Raw genomic sequence first — 21,180 nt, forward strand, 5'->3', positions numbered from 1 at the left:
AGAGAGTCCTATTCATCCGCTCAGCTACTCCATTTTGTTGTGGAGTATGTCTCATTGTGCGGTGCCTCACTATGCTTTCATTTTTGCAGAATTCATCAAAATCACCTCCGCAAAATTCCATACCATTGTCGGTTCGGAGTCGCTTAACCTTCTTGCTTGTCTGATTTTCAATCAAAACCTTCCATTGTTTAAAGTTAGCAAATACATCGCTCTTATGTTTCAGAAAATAAGTCCAAACCTTCCGTGAGTAATCATCAATAAAGGTAAGCAAATACTGGGCTCCACCTTTTGATGGAACTGAAGATGGACCCCAAAGATCAGAATGAATATAGTCTACAGTACTTTTAGTTCTGTGAACTCCTGTAGTAAACTGAACCCTACACTGTTTTCCAAACACACAATGTTCACAGAATTCAAGTTTTCCTATCTTCTGATTGCACAACAAATCCTGTCTGATTTTCAATCAAAACCTTCCATTGTTTAAAGTTAGCAAATACATCGCTCTTATGTTTCAGAAAATAAGTCCAAACCTTCCGTGAGTAATCATCAATAAAGGTAAGCAAATACTGGGCTCCACATTTTGATGGAACTGAAGATGGACCCCAAAGATCAGAATGAATATAGTCTACAGTACTTTTAGTTCTGTGAACTCCTGTAGTAAACTGAACCCTACACTGTTTTCCAAACACACAATGTTCACAGAATTCAAGTCTTCCTATCTTCTGATTGCACAACAAATCCTGTTTACTCAGGATAGACATCCCATTTTCACTCATGTGACCCAAATGCATGTGCCATAGACGGGTGTTGTCTGAGTTTGGATTATCTGAAACAAACACTACAGTTGTACCTGTCAATGTACTGCCCTGAAGGAAATAAAGACCATCTGTCATATCTCTTCTCATTACAATCATGGAGCCCTTACTGACTTTAATAGCTCCACCTTCACCGGTGTACCGGAAACCTAAAGAATCAAGAGTGCCCAAGGAAATAAGATTTTTCTTCAAATTTGGGATGTGTCGAACATTAGACAATGTCCTGACAATCCCATCAAACATCTTAATCCTAACTGAACCAATCCCAACAATTTTACACGCCATATCATTTCCTATCAAAACGGAGCCACCGTTGACTGACTCATAGGTAGTGAACCAGTCCCTTTTGGGACACATATGAAAAGTACAAACTGAGTCCATGACCCACTTGCCACTAATTGCTAGAACAATATCTACGCCGTTAGATTTTTCATCAGCAATGCTAACAGCATTAGAGGAACTAGTGCCTTCCTCTCTATTTTTCAATTTAGAACACTCATTTTTGTAATGACCAAATTTATGGCAGTAATGACATTTAACATTTTTTTTGTTAAATTTCAACTGTGAACTACCCCTGGATTTACTCTTGTTCTTCTCTGCACTTCTCTCATGTGATCTACCCCTGCTAGATGAACCCTTAACAAACAAACCACTGGTTTGACTATCCGTGCCTTGTACACCCAATTTTGTTCTCAACTCCTTAGAGTTCAAAGCAGATTTTACATTTACCAAAGAGATGGTGTCTCTACCATACAACATCGAGTTTACAAAATTTTCAAATGATACCGGCAACGAACACAACACAATTAATGCTTGATCCTCATCATCAAGCTTAATATTGATATTCCTCAAATCCATGATAATCTTATTAAATTCATCTAAATGTTCAGAGATAGGAGTACCTTCCTTCATTTTGAGCGTGTATAACCGTTGCTTCAAATACAAACGGTTGATGAGCGACTTTTTCATATACAAGCTCTCAAGCTTGGACCAAAGACCGAAAGCGGTCTCCTCATTGGCAACCTCCCTCAAAACTCCATCTGATAGTGACAACAAAATGACACTATGTGCCTTCTCATCTTCTTCTCTTGACAATGCAGGAGAATCCTCGGATACCTTCCCTTCCAAAGCTTTCGACAAGCCTTGTTGCCGTAACAAAGCCTTCATCTTGATGCGCCATAAGCTAAAGCTGTTTTGACCGTCAAATTTCTCCACTTCAAACTTTGCCATAGCCATTCCTCAAGATTTTGCAAAGAGCTTGACGCTCTGATACCAGTTTGTTGGGAATGGACCGAACAAACAAAGGCTAAGTTGAAGTAAATAATAGCGGAAGCAACAAAATAAACAACAATCACACAAAGAACACCAAGATTTAAGTGGTTCAGCTCAATGTGAGCCTACGTCCACTGTCAGGGTCGGTTTCAATGATTTCACTATGAACAAAAGATGGAGTACAAGAGTATTGATCACAAAATCCTCAATCCTTAAGCCCCAATACACTCAATGGACTCTTAGGATTATATACAAAAGGATTCTCAAAACTCTCTCTTTCTTGGCTACTGAACACACTCCAAAATGAAGAGAAAATGATGTATTTATAGCACAAGGCGCTCATTCAAAACATTCGCTCGAGCGGACGTCGAGCGAAGTGTTGAGCGCACGTTAGGGTTACTTTCTCGCTCGAGCGGACAGTCAAGCGGAGGTCGAGCGGAACTCTCTAGAAGATTTCGCTCGAGCGGACAGTCGAGCGGAGGTCGAGCGGAACTTTCTGGATGAGTTCGCTCGAGCGGACTGTCGAGCGGAACCTTAGCTTGAGCCAGGGTCGAGCCACGGTCGAGCCATGGTCGAGCAACAGTCAAGCCAAGCTCCAAAAAACACATTTTCAGCAGGAAATCAAGCCAAACTCAACAACAAAGGTGGTGTGTGACTTAAGGTCTAGCAACTTATATTCCTTAACCCTGAAAGTATAGCCTAGGAAAATGCATTTTCTACCTCTTGGATCAAACTTTTTACGACCATGGGATAAGGTAGTTGCAAAACACAAGCATCCAAAAAATTTTAGGTGATGGTATGTGGGTTTAATTGAAAATAAGAGGAGTTTTATTCCCAAGGAGAGGGGTAGGTGATCGATTTATAAGATAGACGGCTATTAAAATGCAATCATTCAAAAAATGTAAGGGGAGACCTGATTGAAAACGTAGTGCTCTTGCAATATTAAGAATGTGTTGATGTTTTCTCTCAACAATGTCATTTTGTTGATGTGTTTCAAGACAAGAACATTGGAGTATAATTCCTTTCTTATTAAAAAATTCAGCATTTTGAGCTCAACCCCATTATCACTTATAATGATTTTGATCTTCGTGTTAAATTGAGCTGCTGCCATGTTATAAAAAGATTCAATACAAGCTCTAGTTTCTAATTTTGCATGCAATAAATAAACCTAAGTGGTCCATGACAAATCATCTACAAGGGTCAAAAATTACCTAGTTCCATCATACGCAGGCATGGAACATGGTCCCCGAATGTCTACATGTACAAAATCAAAAATATAATTTGACTTGTGATGACTGATAGGAAAGGGGGTTCTGTGTTGTTTAGCAATGGGACAAACTGAATAAGGGAAAATTTTACTAACGGCTGAAGTTGTCTCTTACATTTGGATCATCAATTAAAATCATTCTAGCATTTGAAATATGAACAAGGCAACAATGACAAAGGTCAGAGATGTTGTTGTTAGTCATGACAGAAGCACTAATGAACTTGGATTTAAGAGATGAGGTAGATAGGGCCATGGTGAAAGCATCTGGGGGAATCAACCACTGGCAAGAGGTGATATAGGCTGCCTTTGACTTCAGCAATCCCAATCATGGTCCAGGTGGAAAGGTCCTTAATGAAGCATTGATTAGACAGAAAAAGCAAGCAACAAGTAAGTGCCTCTGTCAACTTCGTAACTTAAATTAAATTAAAACATAATGAGGGGACACATAAAACATCCTTCAACAGGATGTTATTAGTGACTTGGACACTTCCTAAATGACTAACTAGCATGGAAGTTCCATTTGGAAGTTTGACTAAGTATGCAACTTTGGAAGTAATAGAAGAAAATAATGTGGCAGTGCAGATCATGTGATTTGTTGCCCTGAGTCTATAATCGAAGGTATAATAGTATCATGAATAGAATGTGTAAAAGAAGAGAGAGCAGAATAAATACCAGAAATTTTGGAAGGTTTTAGGCCAGTCATGACAGGTTGCTAGACAGCCTGAACATGGTTCACAGAGGGACAAGTAGTGAGTTATTCTTGTTTTGAAGTAAAGCCCTGAGCTGCTGATATTATGCCTTGGTGAAACTCACTTGGTTCTCATTAGTTTCCTCTTGGTTAGATTCCAAAGACATACTGGCCTGATTCAATTGAATTGGGTATTAAATTGCCTTTAGATTGAATTGCATAGTACTAAAGCAGTCACATGATTGCAGCTCAGACCCAAGGTTTCGATCTTTTTCAATGAGCCTCACGTGGTGTTACCCATTTCGTTTCATGCTCCAAGACTCCATTAATGGCCCCTTTCCACATTTGTTCATGAAATAGAAACCAGTTTTAACCGCACATTAATAATAATGGTGATGATAATTGATAAAAATAGCTAGAGATCGAACTCACTTGTTAGATGTAGGGGAGGGGTTTGGATAGTTTGTTAAATTAAGATGAAACGAAATGAGAGTTAAAAGTTGAATAAAATATTATTTTAATATAACTTTTTAATATGGGTAGCACTACAACTAGCGGTAGTTGTAGTGTGTGTTTTTATTTTTGACCTTTATTTATATGTATTTTTTAACACTTTTAAATTTAAAAAAAATACAACATTATTAAAAATCACTTAATTATCAAGTAAAAAAAAAAAAAAGGAGGGACAACGGTAGCCTTCAGCGGGAGCTACTAGTAGCAGCCCAAACATTTTCTTTTTAATATTATTTTTATTTTAAAATTTGAAAAAGTTAAATTGTTTATTATATTTTATTTGAAAGTTTAGAAAAATTAAAATAATTAGACAAGATGAGTTAAAATGATTTTTAAATCCAAATATGGCAGCAGATGCACGTCTCAAGGGTTAGAGACAGTGCTACTAAGAAGGTACATATCACTTCGACTTATAAATAACAGAACTCAAAGCAATACCTTGCATTGTCGATATTTTGAATGTAAGTAGCTAAAAGAAACAAGACACAAAACAAAGATAATGTTTATATCTAGTAGTACAATAACAACACTCAGTAGCAAAAGGGCTTTGAGAAGGAAAATGTGATACAATCGAAATCTGTTAATCCAAATTTAGACCAATAAAATAATTAATCTCAGTGTCTCACCCACATCCATGATGAAAACAAAGCAAAGAAAATTATCTTTTTGAGTACGACTACATGATGACAAGCATGGGAAACTAACCACATTCCAAAGTACCAAGCAAAGAGAGAATTAGTCACAGAAACCCACAACAATGCATGCTCAAAGTTCAACATCACAGTATGTCCTTTCAAAACTCTTGAACCTAGAGAAAAAGTTAATAAAAAATATTATGAAATTAAAATATTATTAAAATATAACTTTTTACTATTATTTTTTTTTTTGTGGATTTAAAAAAGTTGAATTATTTTTTATTTGAAAGTTTGGACTTGAAAAATTATAATGATTAATTTTAAAAAATTGTAATAATTAGTTTGAAAATATTTGTATTTAAATAATATTTAGAAAGGAGATGATATGAGAATTTTGGAATGGAAACTTTTTCCAAACAAACTCTTAGACTATAGTGGCCAGGGGCGAAACTAGAATTTGGTATTTGGAGGGACCGATTGACAAAGTATGTGGTATATATGAGTATAAATAATATGTGTTTTTTACACATGATGTGACTATATAAAAAATAATTATCATACGTCATAAAATTGTATACAAAAAATACATGTCTATAAATTATCTTTTAATATTATTTTCCTTAAGATTTTCGTAATTTGTTAGAGACCATTATAAAAAGACAAGAAAATCACAAAATATCAACTTTAGATTTTCCCTTCAAATTAAGTTCAACGATGATCTTTTATGAAATAAAATTCATCTATTATCATCTTTGAAGTGAAATTTTTGACAATTTTTTTCTTGGCAATTAATATCAAGAATTTGGCATGATAGTTTCATTAAAAATTTTGAAGGCCTGAGTATTGAGGGCTAATTTCAGTAAAAAATTTGAAGGTTTAAGAAAAATTATACTTATATATATAATATACACACCCCCCTTCCCTTTCCCCAAGCATGCACGTGCTTCCGCCCCTGCTTGTGGCTTCTTTCAAATTACTTACCCAACATAAAAAGGCACCCCAATCCTCTATTCTTCTTGCTTTTCCTCCAAGGAATGTCAAATTCCAAACCCCTATTTCAAGTTGCTGCCTCTTTTATATCCCTTTTCCGTCTCAATTGAATTGCGTATTAGATTGCCTTTAGATTGAATTGCATAGTACTAAAGCAGTCACATGATTGCAGCTCAGATTCATGACCCAAGCTTTCGATCTTTCTCAATGAGCCTCGCGTGGTGTTACCCATTTCTCCATTAATGGCCTTTCCACGCTCCAAGTCTCCATTAATGGCCTTTCCACGTTTGTTCATGAAATAGAAACCAGTTTTAACCGCACATTAATAATAATGGTGATGATAATTGATAAAAATAGCTAGAGATTGAACTCACTTGTTAGATGTAAGGGAGGGGTTTGGATAGTCAGTTGAGTTAAGATGAGATGAAATGAGAATTAAAAGTTAAATAAAATATTGTTTTAATATAACTTTTTAATATGGGTAGCACTACAGTTATCGCTGGTCGCTAGGAGCTACTGTTAGTTGTAGTGTGTATTTATTTTTTACCTTTTTTCTACATGTATTTTTTTAACACTTTAAATTTTTTTTTTTTTAAAAGGCAGTGGCAGCCCCAACGGGAGTTATCAGCTAGGGGTGGTAATATGTTACACGACCCGTTAACCCAACACGAATACGACACGATAATAGCGGGTTAGGGTTTAGTTTTAACGGGTTGACTCGTTAAGATACGATTGCTTAACGGGTTGATAACGGGTCAACCCGTTATGACACATTAAGAAAGTTAAAGTTACAATTATATCCTTATACCTAAAAGTAACATTGTTAGAATTTCAATTTCGATATTTTTATTGTTTGGATTGTAATTTTAGACTTGTAGTTAATTTTATAATTTTTATAGATATTATGATTTTAACATTTATATAAAATTATGCTAAATTTAAGAAGATCAAACGGGTTAATTTCGGACTTATTCAACCCATTTACATAAATAGTTTGAAACGGGTTATAGTGTGTTGTATTAACCTATTTCATAATATTTACTAATGGGTCAAAACGGGTTGACACGACACGACCTGTTATGTTAATGGGTCGTGTTAGGGTTTGAGATTTTGATATAATAAGCTTAACGGGTTGGGTTAAGGTTGATCTATATAATATAATATACATGCTTTGACACGACATGAACACAACCCATTAACACAATTTGACACCCCTACTACCAACAGTAGTCTAAGCATTTCTCTTTTAATATTATTTTTGTTTTATGATTTGAAAAAATCAAATTATTTATTATATTTTGTTTGAAAGTTTGGAAAAATTATAATGATTAGATAAGATGAGTTGAGATAATTTTTGAATCCAAACAAAGCAGTAGATGCATGTCTCAAGGATTAGAGACAATGCTACTAAGAAGGTACTTATCACATCGACTTATAAATAACAGAACTCAAAGCAATACCTTGCATTGTCGATATTTTGAATGTTAGTAGCTAAAAGAAACAAGACAGAAAACAAAGATAATGTTTATATCTAGTAGCACAATTACAACACTCAGTAGCAAAAGGGCTTTGAGAAGGAAAATGTGATACAATCGAAATCTGTTAATGCAAATTTAGACCAATAAATGATTAATCTCAGAGTCTCACCCACATCCATGATGAAAACAAAGCAAAGAAAATTATCTTTTTGAGTACGACTACATGATGGTTAGCATGGGAAACTAACCACATTCCAAAGTGGTAAGCAAAGAGAGAATTCTAGTTACAGAAACCCACAACAATGCATGCTCAAAGTTCAACATCACAGTATGTTCTTTCAAAACTCTTGAACCTTGAGAAGTGTACCAACACAGGGGAACACCAGATCCTCAAAGTATGATGTGCAGACTTCCACCTTCCCACCTTATAACGTATCTTTGCCTTCAGCAGAACATCTATTTCAACCGCCCCTGATGATTTCTCGATCTTGAGGTCCCGAGTTGTCGACCCCGACAGTGATACATTTTGAGCTGTGAGATTGACCTCCAAGCGAGTCACGTTTCGATGAGGTTGAAAGTAAGGATCAACCATGTTTAAAGCTAAGGTTTGATCGTCATACTCTGCAGACACTTGGATTGAGTCATAGTATATGGAGACTCTACTGTTGGGATTATAGGATCTTATGGCAAAATTGAAGGTGGCATTGAGTTGGCCATGAGTACCTAAGTTGAAATTATGGACTGAACCATCTTCAACTGTGTAAACAATTTGTTTAGGCCTAATTACCAGCCAAGTGATGAGCACTGCTACACCTACCAGTACAATCAGGGCAAGCAAGACTATAGCAATGCTGCGAAGCACCTTCGAGTGTGCTGGCCGTCTGGCTGCTTGTTGCTGTGCCGGAGTGGCCATTTCGAAGATTTAGTAAGTCTGGGTGGAGAAGCTAATGTTTGACAAAACAGAGTACTTGCTTGATGATCAAGGGGCAGGCTTGGTGCACCTATTCATGTGAACTAATATAGTGAATGCTTTTGCCTTTTTTATTGTCATTGGAACACCTTTCTCTTTTTGTTTTCTTGCATGAAACTCAAGACATCTAAAGGATTCAGATCCTGGTATTGTTCTTTTCTTCCAAGTTGAATGATCTTTTAGGTCCACAATGATATAGGGGATATATAGCAATAAAGTTAGAAGTCATTTTTTAAAAAAATAAATAAATAAAAGAAATTAAGCTGGCCGTGGAAGCATTCATGAGTGGTTTATTTTTGTTCTTGCACTAGCACAATGAATAGCAGAGGATAATGCAGATTTAGGGGATTTGAGTCATTGGAGTTCTGCCTTGAGTCCATTGTACAAATGGCTGAAAATTTACATTATCTTTATTTATTCTATATTATCTCCTTTTATTATTTGATTTAGGAAAAGATAATATTTGATAATCTGATGAAAACAACAATATCTCTAATGTTTTTTTATTTGAGATATTTAGTAATATTGCTCCTAATCCTTCATCAAGCCGAATCGTCTTTGTGCAGAGATTGCCTCCATGCAAAAAGGTGAGGTTTTGAACACGAGTCTAGAAAACATGCGAAAAGGTAAGGTCAAAAACCCTGTCTTCCCTCCCTTTGCGGTGATTCCCGCCCACATCCGCTCTATGAGAGAGTGGTCGGCTGCCAAAGTTGGCGGTAATCTGGTGGTCAGCAACTACATTAATTTTTTTAAAAAAATTAAATTATAAGTTTTGATTGTGTGTGAACGAGTATATTTTAATTACGGTAAAAAAGCTCATGTGGTTGTTTTAGGAGCCATGCTACACCCACTGAGGGTGTACAATTTTTTCATTCATTTTTTTTTAATCCTTAAACATTTAAAAAAATTCACAACAACAATAAAAAATATTTATTTAATCACTAAATTTTAAAAAATAAAAACTAAAAAAAAAAAAATTGTCGGAAAAATGCTCGGGACCATTATCGGGGATCCCAAGCATTTCTCTTATTTTAGCTTTTGGTTGGATTGTATTAAAGTCCATTTTATGCCACATCTTGATTTTAGATTTTTCCTTGTGGCTTGTTCCTATTATCTTTTTTTTTTTTTTTTTTTTTTTTCTCTTTATCCAACATCTAATACTTGCATCAATTCCTAACATAACTTCTCAATATTTAACAATCTCATTAATTAATACACTAATATTTGTGATTAATTTTCTAGTTAATTTTAGGATAAGATATCCTTTTCAAACTCCATCTTTTTGAGATATTCTTGTTTCTTATGATTCTTGCTTTACCAGCAAGCTATTCTAAAATCCTTCTTAAAACTTTCATCATCTTTTCCCTCTAATACATTCCAGTGCTGACTCAATGGGTAGGCCATAAGGGCAGTTGCTTAAGGCCCTCCAAAGAGCATCGCCCCCAAAAATTATAAATACCTTAGTATATTTTGAAAAAGAATTAAAACAAGGTCTAAAATACGATAAATGCTATAAATTTATATTATAATGATGATGATAGAAAGTCCATGTATTGATAAGCGAAAAATAAATGAGTTAAAATCTAGCTGCATCATTTGAAGTTTTTTTTCTTAGCCTCAGTTCACATTGAGTCGGCCTTAATATATCGAGGTCTCATTTGGATATTGAGCTAAGATGAGTTTTTTATAAATAGTAATGAGTTGAAATGATAGAATGAGTTTTACAAATCTCATTTAATATGAGTTTAGATGTGTTTGGATGTTAAAATAAGTTTAGATATATTTATAGGAAGTTAAAAAAGGTTATAGGTTCCACGTGTAAAAAGTTGTTGAGTTGAAAAAAATTGTAGGTCCTACATGTAAAGATGTTTTGAGTTAAGATGAATTTAGTGATTTGAGAGTTGGGTATTTAGATGTTAGACTCAACTTAAAATTAAACTCAAATTGATCTTAGTTCAATCCAAGTTTCAAATGGGGTCTGAGCCTCCTCTCTGGTGGCCGATTTTCCCACTAGGCAATTCCATCATTTGGCATCTACACATTATGCTAATTTCGATGATGACAAGTTTTGCCTTTTTTCTTGTTCCTTTGATATTGAATGGAATAACTAGTGATCTGTTGCTACTTCTCTGTTTTTTTTTTTTTTTTGGATAATATTAATGCATGGCGGGTTTTTTGGTATAATTTAGGTCTTGTATCCATAGGATTCGCAGAAGAATCACATATTCACATTCCAATACCATAAATGATAAATCTAGTCAGAAGTGTTAGATTCACAAAGAAAACACAAGATAAAGTTTATAAAATGATGTGATTAAATGTAATATATTAGATCTTAAAATGGATTTAAAATCTAATACACTACATCTATCCATATTAGTTTGTGAACTTTATTTCATGCGACATCTTTATCAATCATACAATATTTTTCAAACTTAATTAGTTAATTGGAAAGGAAAATGTTGCAAGCACTCCACCCCCATGCCCCCAACCCAAATGAAAAATGTTAGACACACACCCCCCATCTCATCAATAAATGTCTATTTTGTCCGCCCCTTAATTGAAAATCCTTGGTTTTCGTTTTGCGCCACCAAAGAACACCTCATTTTTGTGCATTTCGGTCTTTCTCGATGGCAGAACGCAGTATGATACCAGGTGCCGCCAGAGGGAGCTGAAACCAGCTCGACGTAAATCGTTTTGAAACTCATACAGTTGGACTATGTAGAAGATGATCTAGAAATGACAGGATCTCTTAAATAAATTCTTACAAATTCCAGTTCAATACAAAACGATATCCTTCTAGAATTTCCCCAGTTTCTCACTTATGCTACTAGCATTTTTTTTTTCATGATCAGACCTAGCTCGTATCAATTACGAGTTACAGCCAACATCCAACATGAAAATAAACACGTGAAAAAAAAAAAAATTGTTTTAATTCCACGCAGACAACTTCGTCAATGCCAATATCAGCGTCTGTTCCCTTTGTGTTTTAATTGTTTTCAGCCTTTAGGGAGTTGTTTAATTTCATCAGCATGCGGATGGCTTTAGAAGTCTTAATGGTTTTCCAATTTTTCAAAAGTTAATTTTTTCGTGAAGTGTTTCATGTAGTTTATTGAACCGTGTCCATCTAGCATTTTTGGTTTTGAAATGGTTTTGTTAATCTGAGGAGTGATTTCATACTAGAGTTCATGTTCTACCAAACGTTTTAGACATCTTATTTAATGGGATTTCACTTTTCTCCTTCGAGTATTTTGCTATCATTATGAATAGTTACTGTAGACAAAAACTTGGATAATCTCTGGCGATAGCTAATCCAATGCCAACATATTTAACCTCAAATTCGTCATATTTGACTGAGCTTAGCTTGCAAGTACTCTAAGAACATTCTCATTAGATTTTACAAATGTAAATTTAATAAGAAATTTAATTAATAGAACTTAAAAATGCTTTACATTGGATTATCTAATTTTAAAAATTCTGACTTTTAGCTACAATAAAATTAATATTTACAACCAAATTTGATTGTTACTGTATCACAACTAAATAAATAAAAAATAATATTTTTGTACACTCTCTCTCCATCTATTCTCCCATTATTTCCTCATTCTCATTCAGCTTTCAGGTAATTGTTGCTTCCTTTGCTTTTCTTCTGCACCATTTCTCCATTTCTTATTTCGTTCATTTGCTTTTCTTCTACACCATTTATTTGGTTTCAAAGTTTATTTGCTTTTCTTCTACATTTTTTTTAATAAATCACATAACATCACATAATAGTGTCATATCAAGTGGCCAATATGATCAATAAACTTCATATGGCCAAGTAGCATTATTCATATGATATATGTCAATAAATAAATTTCTAAATACATATTTTCTAATTTAATATTATGTTATAAAGAAATACTACAATCATAAAGAGATTTTATAAAAATAAACTTATAAATTAGCATAATTTTATATACATTACAAAATAATTTTATAATTTAATATAACACGATAAAATGACATCTAAAATATTTTTGGAATGAGTATATACTATATATTTTATGAAAAATTATAGTTGTAATCGAGAGTGTTTAAGTGCCGTTTAATTACTTTGAAAAAAATAAAAAAATATAAAATTTATATAAAAAAATTAATTTTTTAATAATAAATTTTATTTTTTTTAAAATAATTATATTACACTTACTCACAACTTAGCATTACTCATAATTTATAGACCCAAACAAAAGCAAAGGCGGGAAGGATTCAAAATTTGAGATTCAAAAATCCACAAATGTAAATTTCCCATAAAACCTGCCTATTCCTATCTCGCCACTTTTTCAATTGCCAATCGCTTTCTCGCCAAGAATAAACAATCGCTCTCTAGGCTCTGCGTTCCTTCTGACTTCTTTCGTTCCCTTTCTAAGTTCACGATTTTAACTGTTCGTATGTTTATTTCTTGAGAATTTCATAGTTCGTGTATTTCTTTTATTTCTTATATAGATTTTTGTGTAATTTTTATTTTTCACAGATCGAGTTAGTTGGTTTTTTCGGAGCAAAGCCTAACCGGAGTGAGAGATGGGTCAGATCCAGTACTCAGAGAAGTACTTCGATGACACTTACGAGTACAGGTACTTGCCTTTTCAATTTCTCTCATTATTCTTCATTTTTCATGGATTTTTTATTTTTTGGTTTCCTCTTGGTTATGAAATGCGGTGGAATCTTGTCCCTGATTGTTGGTACAGGCATGTTGTGCTTCCTCCAGAAGTTGCAAAATTGCTGCCCAAGAATCGCCTCCTCTCTGAGGTGAGTAACTAGTGTTTTTGAGAATTTTACATTTCTTTTTTCTTGTCTAGAAACCACCATACACCGCCACCCCCATTAACAATCAGCATGAACTTCAAATCAAACGCTAAGTCAAGACAAAATTGAGGCCGATCGGATTGAAACAACGATTCCATCCGGATATTTCTCGAATTAATCTCAAAACTGATTTTGTAAATTTCTTTTGAGTTGATACACTGAATATATTAACTCCGCAAATTATTAGATTTTATTTGACGCGAGTCCAATGGCATATTAATACTTGAGTTTGTCCTCATGTCTAGTTTACAGGGCCTGTTGGGTTATATTAGCATGTATTCTCTTTGTTTGGGAAACGGTATTTTTTCCCTTTTATTTTCAACAAGTTCAGATCGAGTAATCGTACATGATATGATTACTGAATACTTTGGACTTTGCTGTTTTGATCATTCCTTTCAGAATGAATGGCGTGCGATTGGGGTCCAGCAGAGCCGTGGGTGGGTCCACTATGCAATTCATCGCCCGGAGCCACATATCATGCTCTTCAGGAGGCCTCTCCACTATCAGCAGCAGCAGGAGAATCAGGCTCAGCAGAACTTGCTTGCTAAGTGATCATCGTTTCATGCAAGTTGCTTTTCATATCTTCAAGTGAAATGAATGAATGACTAAGGATTATGGTTTTTGGATGTTTGAACTTGGCTTCGTGTCTGTATCAATAATTCTCCTATTTGGGGAATTTTATAGTTTTAATTGGCGCTGCATAGAAATATGTTAGTTTACCGCTGGTTTACTTTATAGTGTGGGTTTTGTTTCATTGGTGGGTTTTTAATTATGTTGTTTCTATGCACTCTGTGGTTTTGGTCTTTCTCAGCTGGAGACAACAAGCAATAGAATTGTGTTTTTATGCTTCTATTGTTGTTTTTGAACTTATTTCTACACTAGGTGGTTCGTATATGGCCTTTGTGTAAAAATTGTGTTTTATTTCTTATTTTTTTGCAGAACAATTATTGTAACATTAAATTGATTTTGAGGAAATTTAAGGGCAATGGTACTCTGGTTCAGATTGACTCATTCGTATATGCTTCTGCCTTACATTTGGTCCATTATTTTTCTGTAGAGTTTTGACGAAAAGCACTGATGCGTATGGGTATTATCTGGATGTTGATTCCTTGCTATTATTTATTTGTCTTCTAAACTGATGTTGGCTGAAAAGTTATGATTCTCTATGAGATCGGTGAGCCAAGGTGGCTTTTACTACAGAAATGATGATCTTCTAGGTTTGTCCTCATAATTTCTGTAGTACATGCTCCCTTTGGATAGAAGATAGCTTTAGCTTTCTTTTGATATTGATTTCTGTGTTTTCATTTACCGGGATCCTTAAGTGATAATTGACATGCCTGTTCCATGAGGCATTCGATGTCAGACTTCATTTATCTTGACACATCCTTATTCATTGATTTGTTTCGGTATCGTTTTAACTGATGCCATATGACATATTCTATGATTCAATGGCCATGCTTTTTCCAAATTTGGATTGGGTTGAGGCTTGGATGGCTAGTATGTATTGTGTTTGCAATTACCAGGATATTTAAATATTCTGTAGATTTGGGTAGCCTATCCCACTAGGGATTTGATGTTTCACTTCTGCCTCAATTATATCTGTGCTTGCTGCTGGAACCACATAGACCAGCAGTGATGGATTCTGAGCTTGATGACGGGTTTACTGCTTCCTTCAGCATGTCTCTTGAACATTGGGTTGCTGTTTCTTTCAGCTTGTCTTGTGGACATTTCTATACAGACTATACCAACCTGAATATACTTGACCCCAACTATTTAATGGGAAACTCTCTGGGAAAGCCATTATGACACTGGTAAAGTTTTTCTTAAAAAAAAAAAAGAAAAAAAACTGCATAACAATGCAGTCAGTCCGCTAAGGTTCGGAAACGCTTCAGACCGGTCGGGCTGTTTATACTCAAATAACAGCCCGCCAATCATCTAATGCCACGTAGGAGAAAGCTGTAAAATGTTAGTAGATCGTGAAGCAGGGAATCAGAAGGCTTCAGCTTGAGTTTTTCGTTTGCCCTTCCCACGATCGCGAGCCACGGGTTTTCTCCCTTCTGCCATTTGCCTCAGCCCGACGCCGACGGAAGGCCAAAATCGCAGCCCGTCGCCGACAAAAGTATCTCAGCCCGACGCCGACTCAATCATCGCAGTCCGAAACCGACGCCGAAGTAAATCGGAGACTGAACCATTTGAGTCCGAAACCATTCACCCTTCCGAATCGTACTGCCCTTCTCAGTCCGAAACCAGCTCAGCTACCGTGAGGGAGGGGACTCACGTTCGGAAGATGAAGAGGAAGAAGATAAAGGCTTTGTCTCTGTTTCCCCTCGACAAGACCGCCAAAATTCCACCACCAACATCTTTATCTCTGCCAAAGACGAGTTCGGCTCCGAACTCAGTGTTCCGGTACTTTCTTTCTCCCCCCTCCCCCCCGTCTCTGCGCCCTCTCCTTCTGGTCCCACGATTCCTACCTCACTCGAGCCCTCTCCTCTACTCATGTCTCCCTCCACCTTACCCCCAATGGCCGAGCCGACGCTGTCGTCCCCATAAATTCCGACGACCCATCTACCCTCTGCTTCGCCTCCGCACACGCCCTGCGTATGCCCTTCTCGGAAGCTCTTAATCTCATCGTCAATCCCCATTCCACCAATTTCGTGGCGTATGCCCAGCAGCAGAACGACTGCTTCCGGTCCGAGTACTCGGCTCTGGCTCAGGACTGTGACGCGAATGGCTGTCCCACTTTGTCGAGGATTCTTTCTCGGAATTCTGCACGTCTTTCCCTGGCGGAATTTCAATCGAAAAGCCTATGAACAAAGGGCACGGACCAGAACCGGAACAGGCAAAGTCGTGTTTCAAAACTGCTGTTCCGGCCAGGGTAAGAAGCAAGCGTGCCAAAACCAGCGGCCGAGTTTGGTGTCTTGGGTCCCCTTCGCTGACCGAGTCGTCCGCAAGTTCAACCTCCTCGACTTCAACGTGAGGGAGGGCAGGGGACTCAACCACGTTCGGGAGAAGCTTAGGGCTTCAACGTGAGGGAGGGCAGAGGGCTTCAACGTGAACGAGGGCAGGGGACTTCCACGTTCGGGAGAAGGGCTTCAGGGTGAACGAGGAGTTAGGCCTCAGTTACAAATGAGGGCAGGGGGCTTCCATCAGATGCTGGTCCACGAGTTACGCGGTGGAAGTCCTACGTGGCATATGATGATTGGCGGGCTGTTATTTGAGTATAAACAGCCCGACCGGTCCTAAGGATTTCTCGCTAAGGTTTTGTAGGCTGGTCCATATCATCATTTGATGTTCACTGTCCTCCCGTATTTATAAAATGGAGTTTTGAGAATTACTTGTAAGACAGAAAAAATTGAACCGGATTATTTAACTTTTGAAGAGTTTTCTTACACCTTTTTTATTTCTGATTTACTATTTAGTTTTTTTTTTTTTTTTGCTATTTGAATTTGAATTAAAAATTTCAGAACATGATATTTTTGCATAATCTAAAAGAAAATAAATTCAATCAACTAATATAATCATAGAATTTAATTAAAAATAAATTTAATTTTATAAAAATTGATTCAAAAAGCAAAATAAGGTTGTTTTTATAAAATTAAATTTATTTTTAATTAAGTTATATGATTACATATTGAATTTATTTTCTTCTAAATTATATAAGAGGGTCATGTTCTGTTCTGAGATTTTTAATTTAAATTTAAAAAGTAAAAGAAAAAAAATAATTAAGTAGTAAAATAATAATAAATGAGGTGTAAGTGTACCATTACCTTAGTTTTATATATTGCGATTTTTTAATTTTTTTTCCTTTAATTTTATATTGTTTAATATATATAATTTCTTCTCTCAATTATATCAATATTCCGCCTTGAATCTTTAAAGGATAGATATATTCTCGATAATGAAATAACTTTGGATCTCTATTATCTTTAATGGAGTTTTTATTATTTGCTAAAGAAAAAGTAGAAATGTGTTGTTTGGAGCTATATATGGTTTAATTTATTGAATAAATATTTTTTTATATGCCAAAGAAATTTATATATAAATATTTATTCTTTTTTTTGGTTCAAAGGCATATAAAATTAGCTATTTTGCTACCTTCCCTAGTCTGCCCGATCCGCGTCAACTCGCGGCGCTTCACTTCTGTGACGCTCCGAACTGACCCAATCCTCTTCGTATGTTTCAATCCGTATGAGGTATAACTCGTTTTCCCGATCTCTTCTGATGCGACACCTTCGTGATTCAATATATGCTTGGTGCCATGTCGTTCCCCTTAGGGTTCATTTTCGATTGCCTTTAGTTATTGATTTCCATTTGTTGTCGCAAAGCACGGTGAATTAGATGCAAGACTTCTTGCAAATTTTTTTCTTGTTGGAGACGCATACAATCTGTGAGTGTTTTAGCATAATTTTAATATTTGTATATTGTTTAATCGGCCATGGTTGACAGCTTTGATTTGTTTTTTTGCTGATTTGCACCGTTCTGATTATCTTACTCTTCTGGCTCCTTTCAGCAATTTTTTGTTTCTCGAATATGTTCTTTTTTGCGTGGGTTAGAGAGTATCTTTGCAATTACTGCAAGCATATCTTGCTTACAAAACTGTAATTAGTGAACATATCTGGAAAATTACTGGCAATTTTTGCCTTTGGTGGAGATAATCAACCGGATCATCACCTGATACCGTTACCCATTCTAGCTGAAGACCTAGCTTTGCTATCTGTTTGCATTGTTCTGCATATATGAATGTGCGTGCATATGCATATTTGAATATATAGAAACTAGCTACAAAATCCTGTCTTGCAAAATACAATTTTACTCTTATTGAACACGTATTTTTGTTATCTAATGTGCTGTTGCTTTCTTTCTTTCTTTCTTTCTTTCTTTCTTTCTTCTTTCTTTCTTTCTCTCTCTCTCTTTTTTTTTTTTTTTTTCCCTTTCTAACTTTGATTGATGGATGCACTTAACAGGTCTTTTCTTGTTCATTTTTCCAGGTCATACTTTTAATTTGCTGTTATAACATTCATGTCGAGAGCTCGCAATGCCATTGTTGCCGCTAGCTTAGTAGCTTTTGCAGCTGCAGGCTTGGCATTTCCCTTTTACATGGCGTAAGTAAGTTGCTTTTTCTACTGGTAAATAGTTTTATTTGGTCGCATCAGTTAGAATAACATCATTTGTCTAATTCAGGTCATCTAGAAAGCCTGTTATTGACCCATCAAGGCCTCTACCACCCCAGGCAACATTTCGAGGGCCTTATATAAACACTGGCTCACGCGATGTTGGACCTGACCACCAGACTTACCAGAAGAAATGATTCATATTGTTTTGGACCTTCTCTTGGTGTAAGCAAAAAATGTGCTCATTTATGTGCGTTTTGTGTATGAATATGTTACTCTTTCAGGACTAGACATTCAGATTAGATCATTTTGGATTCTGGGTCAGGGATGTCTGCACGGTTTATATGAGCTAAATGAGCAGGGCATTAGATTTAATATCATGACCCTGCATTCTACCAGAGCAGGCAATTTACCAAAAGCATAAGACTTCTTTTTTAATTGGGGCAGATAGGTGAAAATGTGTATGAGATAGACCATCCATTACGAATTTTACTGCTACGATTAGAATACAATAAATTATCTTTCATATTGCTCCTAAAACAAACATAGGGTCGAGCACTCAATCTTGGGGGTTGTCTGCTTGGGTGCTGTATGTTGGCCTGTGTTTCTGCTAGAAAGAAAAGTTTGGTTTATGGTTTATAACTGTCTTTTCTTTTTCTTTTCTTGTAAATGAAGAAATTTTCCATTAATGAAAAAACATAGAATCAGCTAGTACAAGAAGAGGCTGAATACTATCTGATATAGACTCCATACGGACTCTATCACTGACTAAATCCAAAGCAGTTTTTGCCGGAACATGTGCTGCTTGATTTCCTTCACGTTTGACATGAGTAATTCTCCAATGCTGCAGATAAGATAACAAAATCTTCAAGATCCCTCTGTAAAGCATCCCCATCATTGCTTAATCTAATATCCAAAACTATCCCAATATGCTGGATGTGTAATGTATGCTCTCGTCCCCACTTTTTTTTTCTTGGTTGGAGCTAGCCATCTTAGCCAGGTTTTGATTCAAAATGGAGTCGGGAGTGGGCCATTTGAATTGATATCTGGTTGGTGTTGTAGTTGAGCTGTGGATGCTTGTAGTTGAATATTGCAAGAACATGACACTTTTCTCATCCTATCTCATCTCATCTAATTTTTTTTCTAAATTGTCACTCAAACACAAATACCTTCAAATTAATCATTTCAACTTTTTCAAACTAATCATTATAATTTTGCCAAGTTATCAAATTTTCAAATAAAAAATAATTCAACTTTTTTAAATCTCAAAATAAAAATAATATTAAAAAAATTAGATTTGTTATAAAACTAAAGAGAAGTAGCAAATGATTAAAAGATTACAATATAAAAAAATGAAGATTTGGAGATTGTAATACATTTGGCTCTTCAAGAGCTCAATATTATTCACTACTATTTAATTCTTATGTGTTATAAATGATTCTCAAGACCTCCTTTTATAGGCAACTTTTATGGTGGTTTGTTGTGCCAATCAATTTACATGCACAACAAATCATCACATGTACAACAACTAAGTCACAAGCACAATAAACTTTCACATACACAACAATTAAGTCGCAAGTACAACAAATTTTCATATGCACAACAACCAATTCACATACACAATAATATTTGTGTTTGATTATCTGAGGGTGAGTGTTGTAAATATATTTGGTGGATGACCATATTGTAAATATTATTATGCATGTAAATTGATTGTTGTGCATATGAGAGTTGTGTTTGTGATTTAATTGTTGTGCATGTGAATTGATCGGTATAACAAATTACCATGGAAGTTGCCTATAAAAGAAGGTTTTGAGGATAATTTATAATATACAAGAATTGAAGAGTAATGAATGATATTGAGCTCTTGAAGAGTCAAGTATATTGCAATCTCTCAATCTTCCTTATTCTCTTTTGCATTTCATTTTCTACTTCTAATTAGTTTTATAAAATGTTATCAGTACGAGAAGTAGCAAATGATTGAAAGATTACAAAAGAGAAGGAAGATTTAGAGATTGCAATATACTTGGCTCTTCAAGAGTTCAATATCATTCACTACTCTAAATTCTTGTATGTTATAAATGATTCTCAAGACTTCTTTTTATAGGCAACTTCTATGGTAGTTTGTTTTGCCAATCAATTCGCATGCACAACAAACCATCACATGCATAATAACTAAATCATAAGCACAATAAACTTTTACATGCGCAAAAACTTAGTTATAAGCACAACAAACTCGTACATATACAACAATTAATTCACATGTACAATAATATTTGTGTATGGTCTTCCAAATGAGAGTGTTGTAAATATATTTGGTAGATGAGCATGTTGTAAATATTATTGTGAATGTGAATTGATTGTTGTGCTTGTGACTTAGTTGTTGTGCATGTGAGAGTTTGTTATGTTTGTGACTTAATTGTTGTACATATGATGGTTTGTTGTAAATGTGAATTGATTTGTACAATAAACCACCATGAGAAATTACCTATAAAAGGAGGTATTGGGATCATTTGTAACACACAAATTGAAAAGTAGTAAATGTTATTGAACTTTTGAAGAGTCAAGTATATTGCAATCTCTCAATCTTCATTAT

At 35.2% G+C, this 21,180-nt stretch overlaps 3 protein-coding genes across 5 annotated transcripts; 2 read left to right on the plus strand and 1 right to left on the minus strand.

Moving 5' to 3' along the window:
* Positions 1–7,683: 7,683 nt before the first annotated feature.
* Positions 7,684–8,662, minus strand: LOC122294702 (uncharacterized protein At1g08160). The gene has a single exon (XM_043103618.1). It carries the CDS (start codon positions 8,569–8,571, stop codon positions 7,969–7,971), a length of 603 nt encoding a protein of 200 aa, XP_042959552.1. The 5' UTR covers positions 8,572–8,662; the 3' UTR covers positions 7,684–7,968.
* Positions 8,663–12,892: 4,230 nt separating this feature from the next.
* Positions 12,893–14,484, plus strand: LOC122293453 (cyclin-dependent kinases regulatory subunit 1-like). Of its 2 annotated transcripts, none has more exons than XM_043102034.1 (4): positions 12,893–13,052; positions 13,142–13,241; positions 13,356–13,416; positions 13,873–14,484. In XM_043102034.1, the coding sequence occupies exons 2-4, from the start codon at positions 13,189–13,191 to the stop codon at positions 14,023–14,025; spliced, it is 267 nt and encodes an 88-aa protein (XP_042957968.1). In that variant the 5' UTR covers positions 12,893–13,052; positions 13,142–13,188; the 3' UTR covers positions 14,026–14,484. The 2 variants fall into 2 exon arrangements, with proteins under 2 accessions (XP_042957968.1, XP_042957969.1); XM_043102035.1 differs by having other exon boundaries at positions 12,937–13,056.
* A 3,028-nt stretch (positions 14,485–17,512) lies between these two features.
* On the plus strand, positions 17,513–19,110 carry LOC122293380. Of its 2 annotated transcripts, none has more exons than XM_043101935.1 (3): positions 17,513–17,666; positions 18,462–18,575; positions 18,655–19,110. In XM_043101935.1, the coding sequence occupies exons 2-3, from the start codon at positions 18,493–18,495 to the stop codon at positions 18,779–18,781; spliced, it is 210 nt and encodes a 69-aa protein (XP_042957869.1). In that variant the 5' UTR covers positions 17,513–17,666; positions 18,462–18,492; the 3' UTR covers positions 18,782–19,110. The 2 variants fall into 2 exon arrangements, with proteins under 2 accessions (XP_042957869.1, XP_042957870.1); XM_043101936.1 differs by lacking the exon at positions 17,513–17,666 and adding an exon at positions 17,721–17,860.
* The last annotated feature ends 2,070 nt before the right edge of the window (positions 19,111–21,180 follow it).

Source organism: Carya illinoinensis, chromosome 14 (genome assembly GCF_018687715.1).
Source record: "Carya illinoinensis cultivar Pawnee chromosome 14, C.illinoinensisPawnee_v1, whole genome shotgun sequence".
Taxonomy (NCBI): Eukaryota; Viridiplantae; Streptophyta; class Magnoliopsida; order Fagales; family Juglandaceae; genus Carya; species Carya illinoinensis.

What these genes read in the sequence shown, in the direction of transcription:
- LOC122294702 (XM_043103618.1), bottom strand. Translation starts at nt 8,571, where the DNA reads ATGGCCACTCCGGCACAGCAACAAGCAGCCAGACGGCCAGCACACTCG.
- LOC122293453 (XM_043102034.1), top strand. Translation starts at nt 13,189, where the DNA reads ATGGGTCAGATCCAGTACTCAGAGAAGTACTTCGATGACACTTACGAG. An exon ending in GATGACACTTACGAGTACAG is followed by an intron (nt 13,242 to 13,355) that starts GTACTTGCCTTT and finishes TTGTTGGTACAG; the next exon opens with GCATGTTGTGCTTCCTCCAG. An exon ending in AGAATCGCCTCCTCTCTGAG is followed by an intron (nt 13,417 to 13,872) that starts GTGAGTAACTAG and finishes CATTCCTTTCAG; the next exon opens with AATGAATGGCGTGCGATTGG.
- LOC122293380 (XM_043101935.1), top strand. Translation starts at nt 18,493, where the DNA reads ATGTCGAGAGCTCGCAATGCCATTGTTGCCGCTAGCTTAGTAGCTTTT. An exon ending in GCATTTCCCTTTTACATGGC is followed by an intron (nt 18,576 to 18,654) that starts GTAAGTAAGTTG and finishes TGTCTAATTCAG; the next exon opens with GTCATCTAGAAAGCCTGTTA.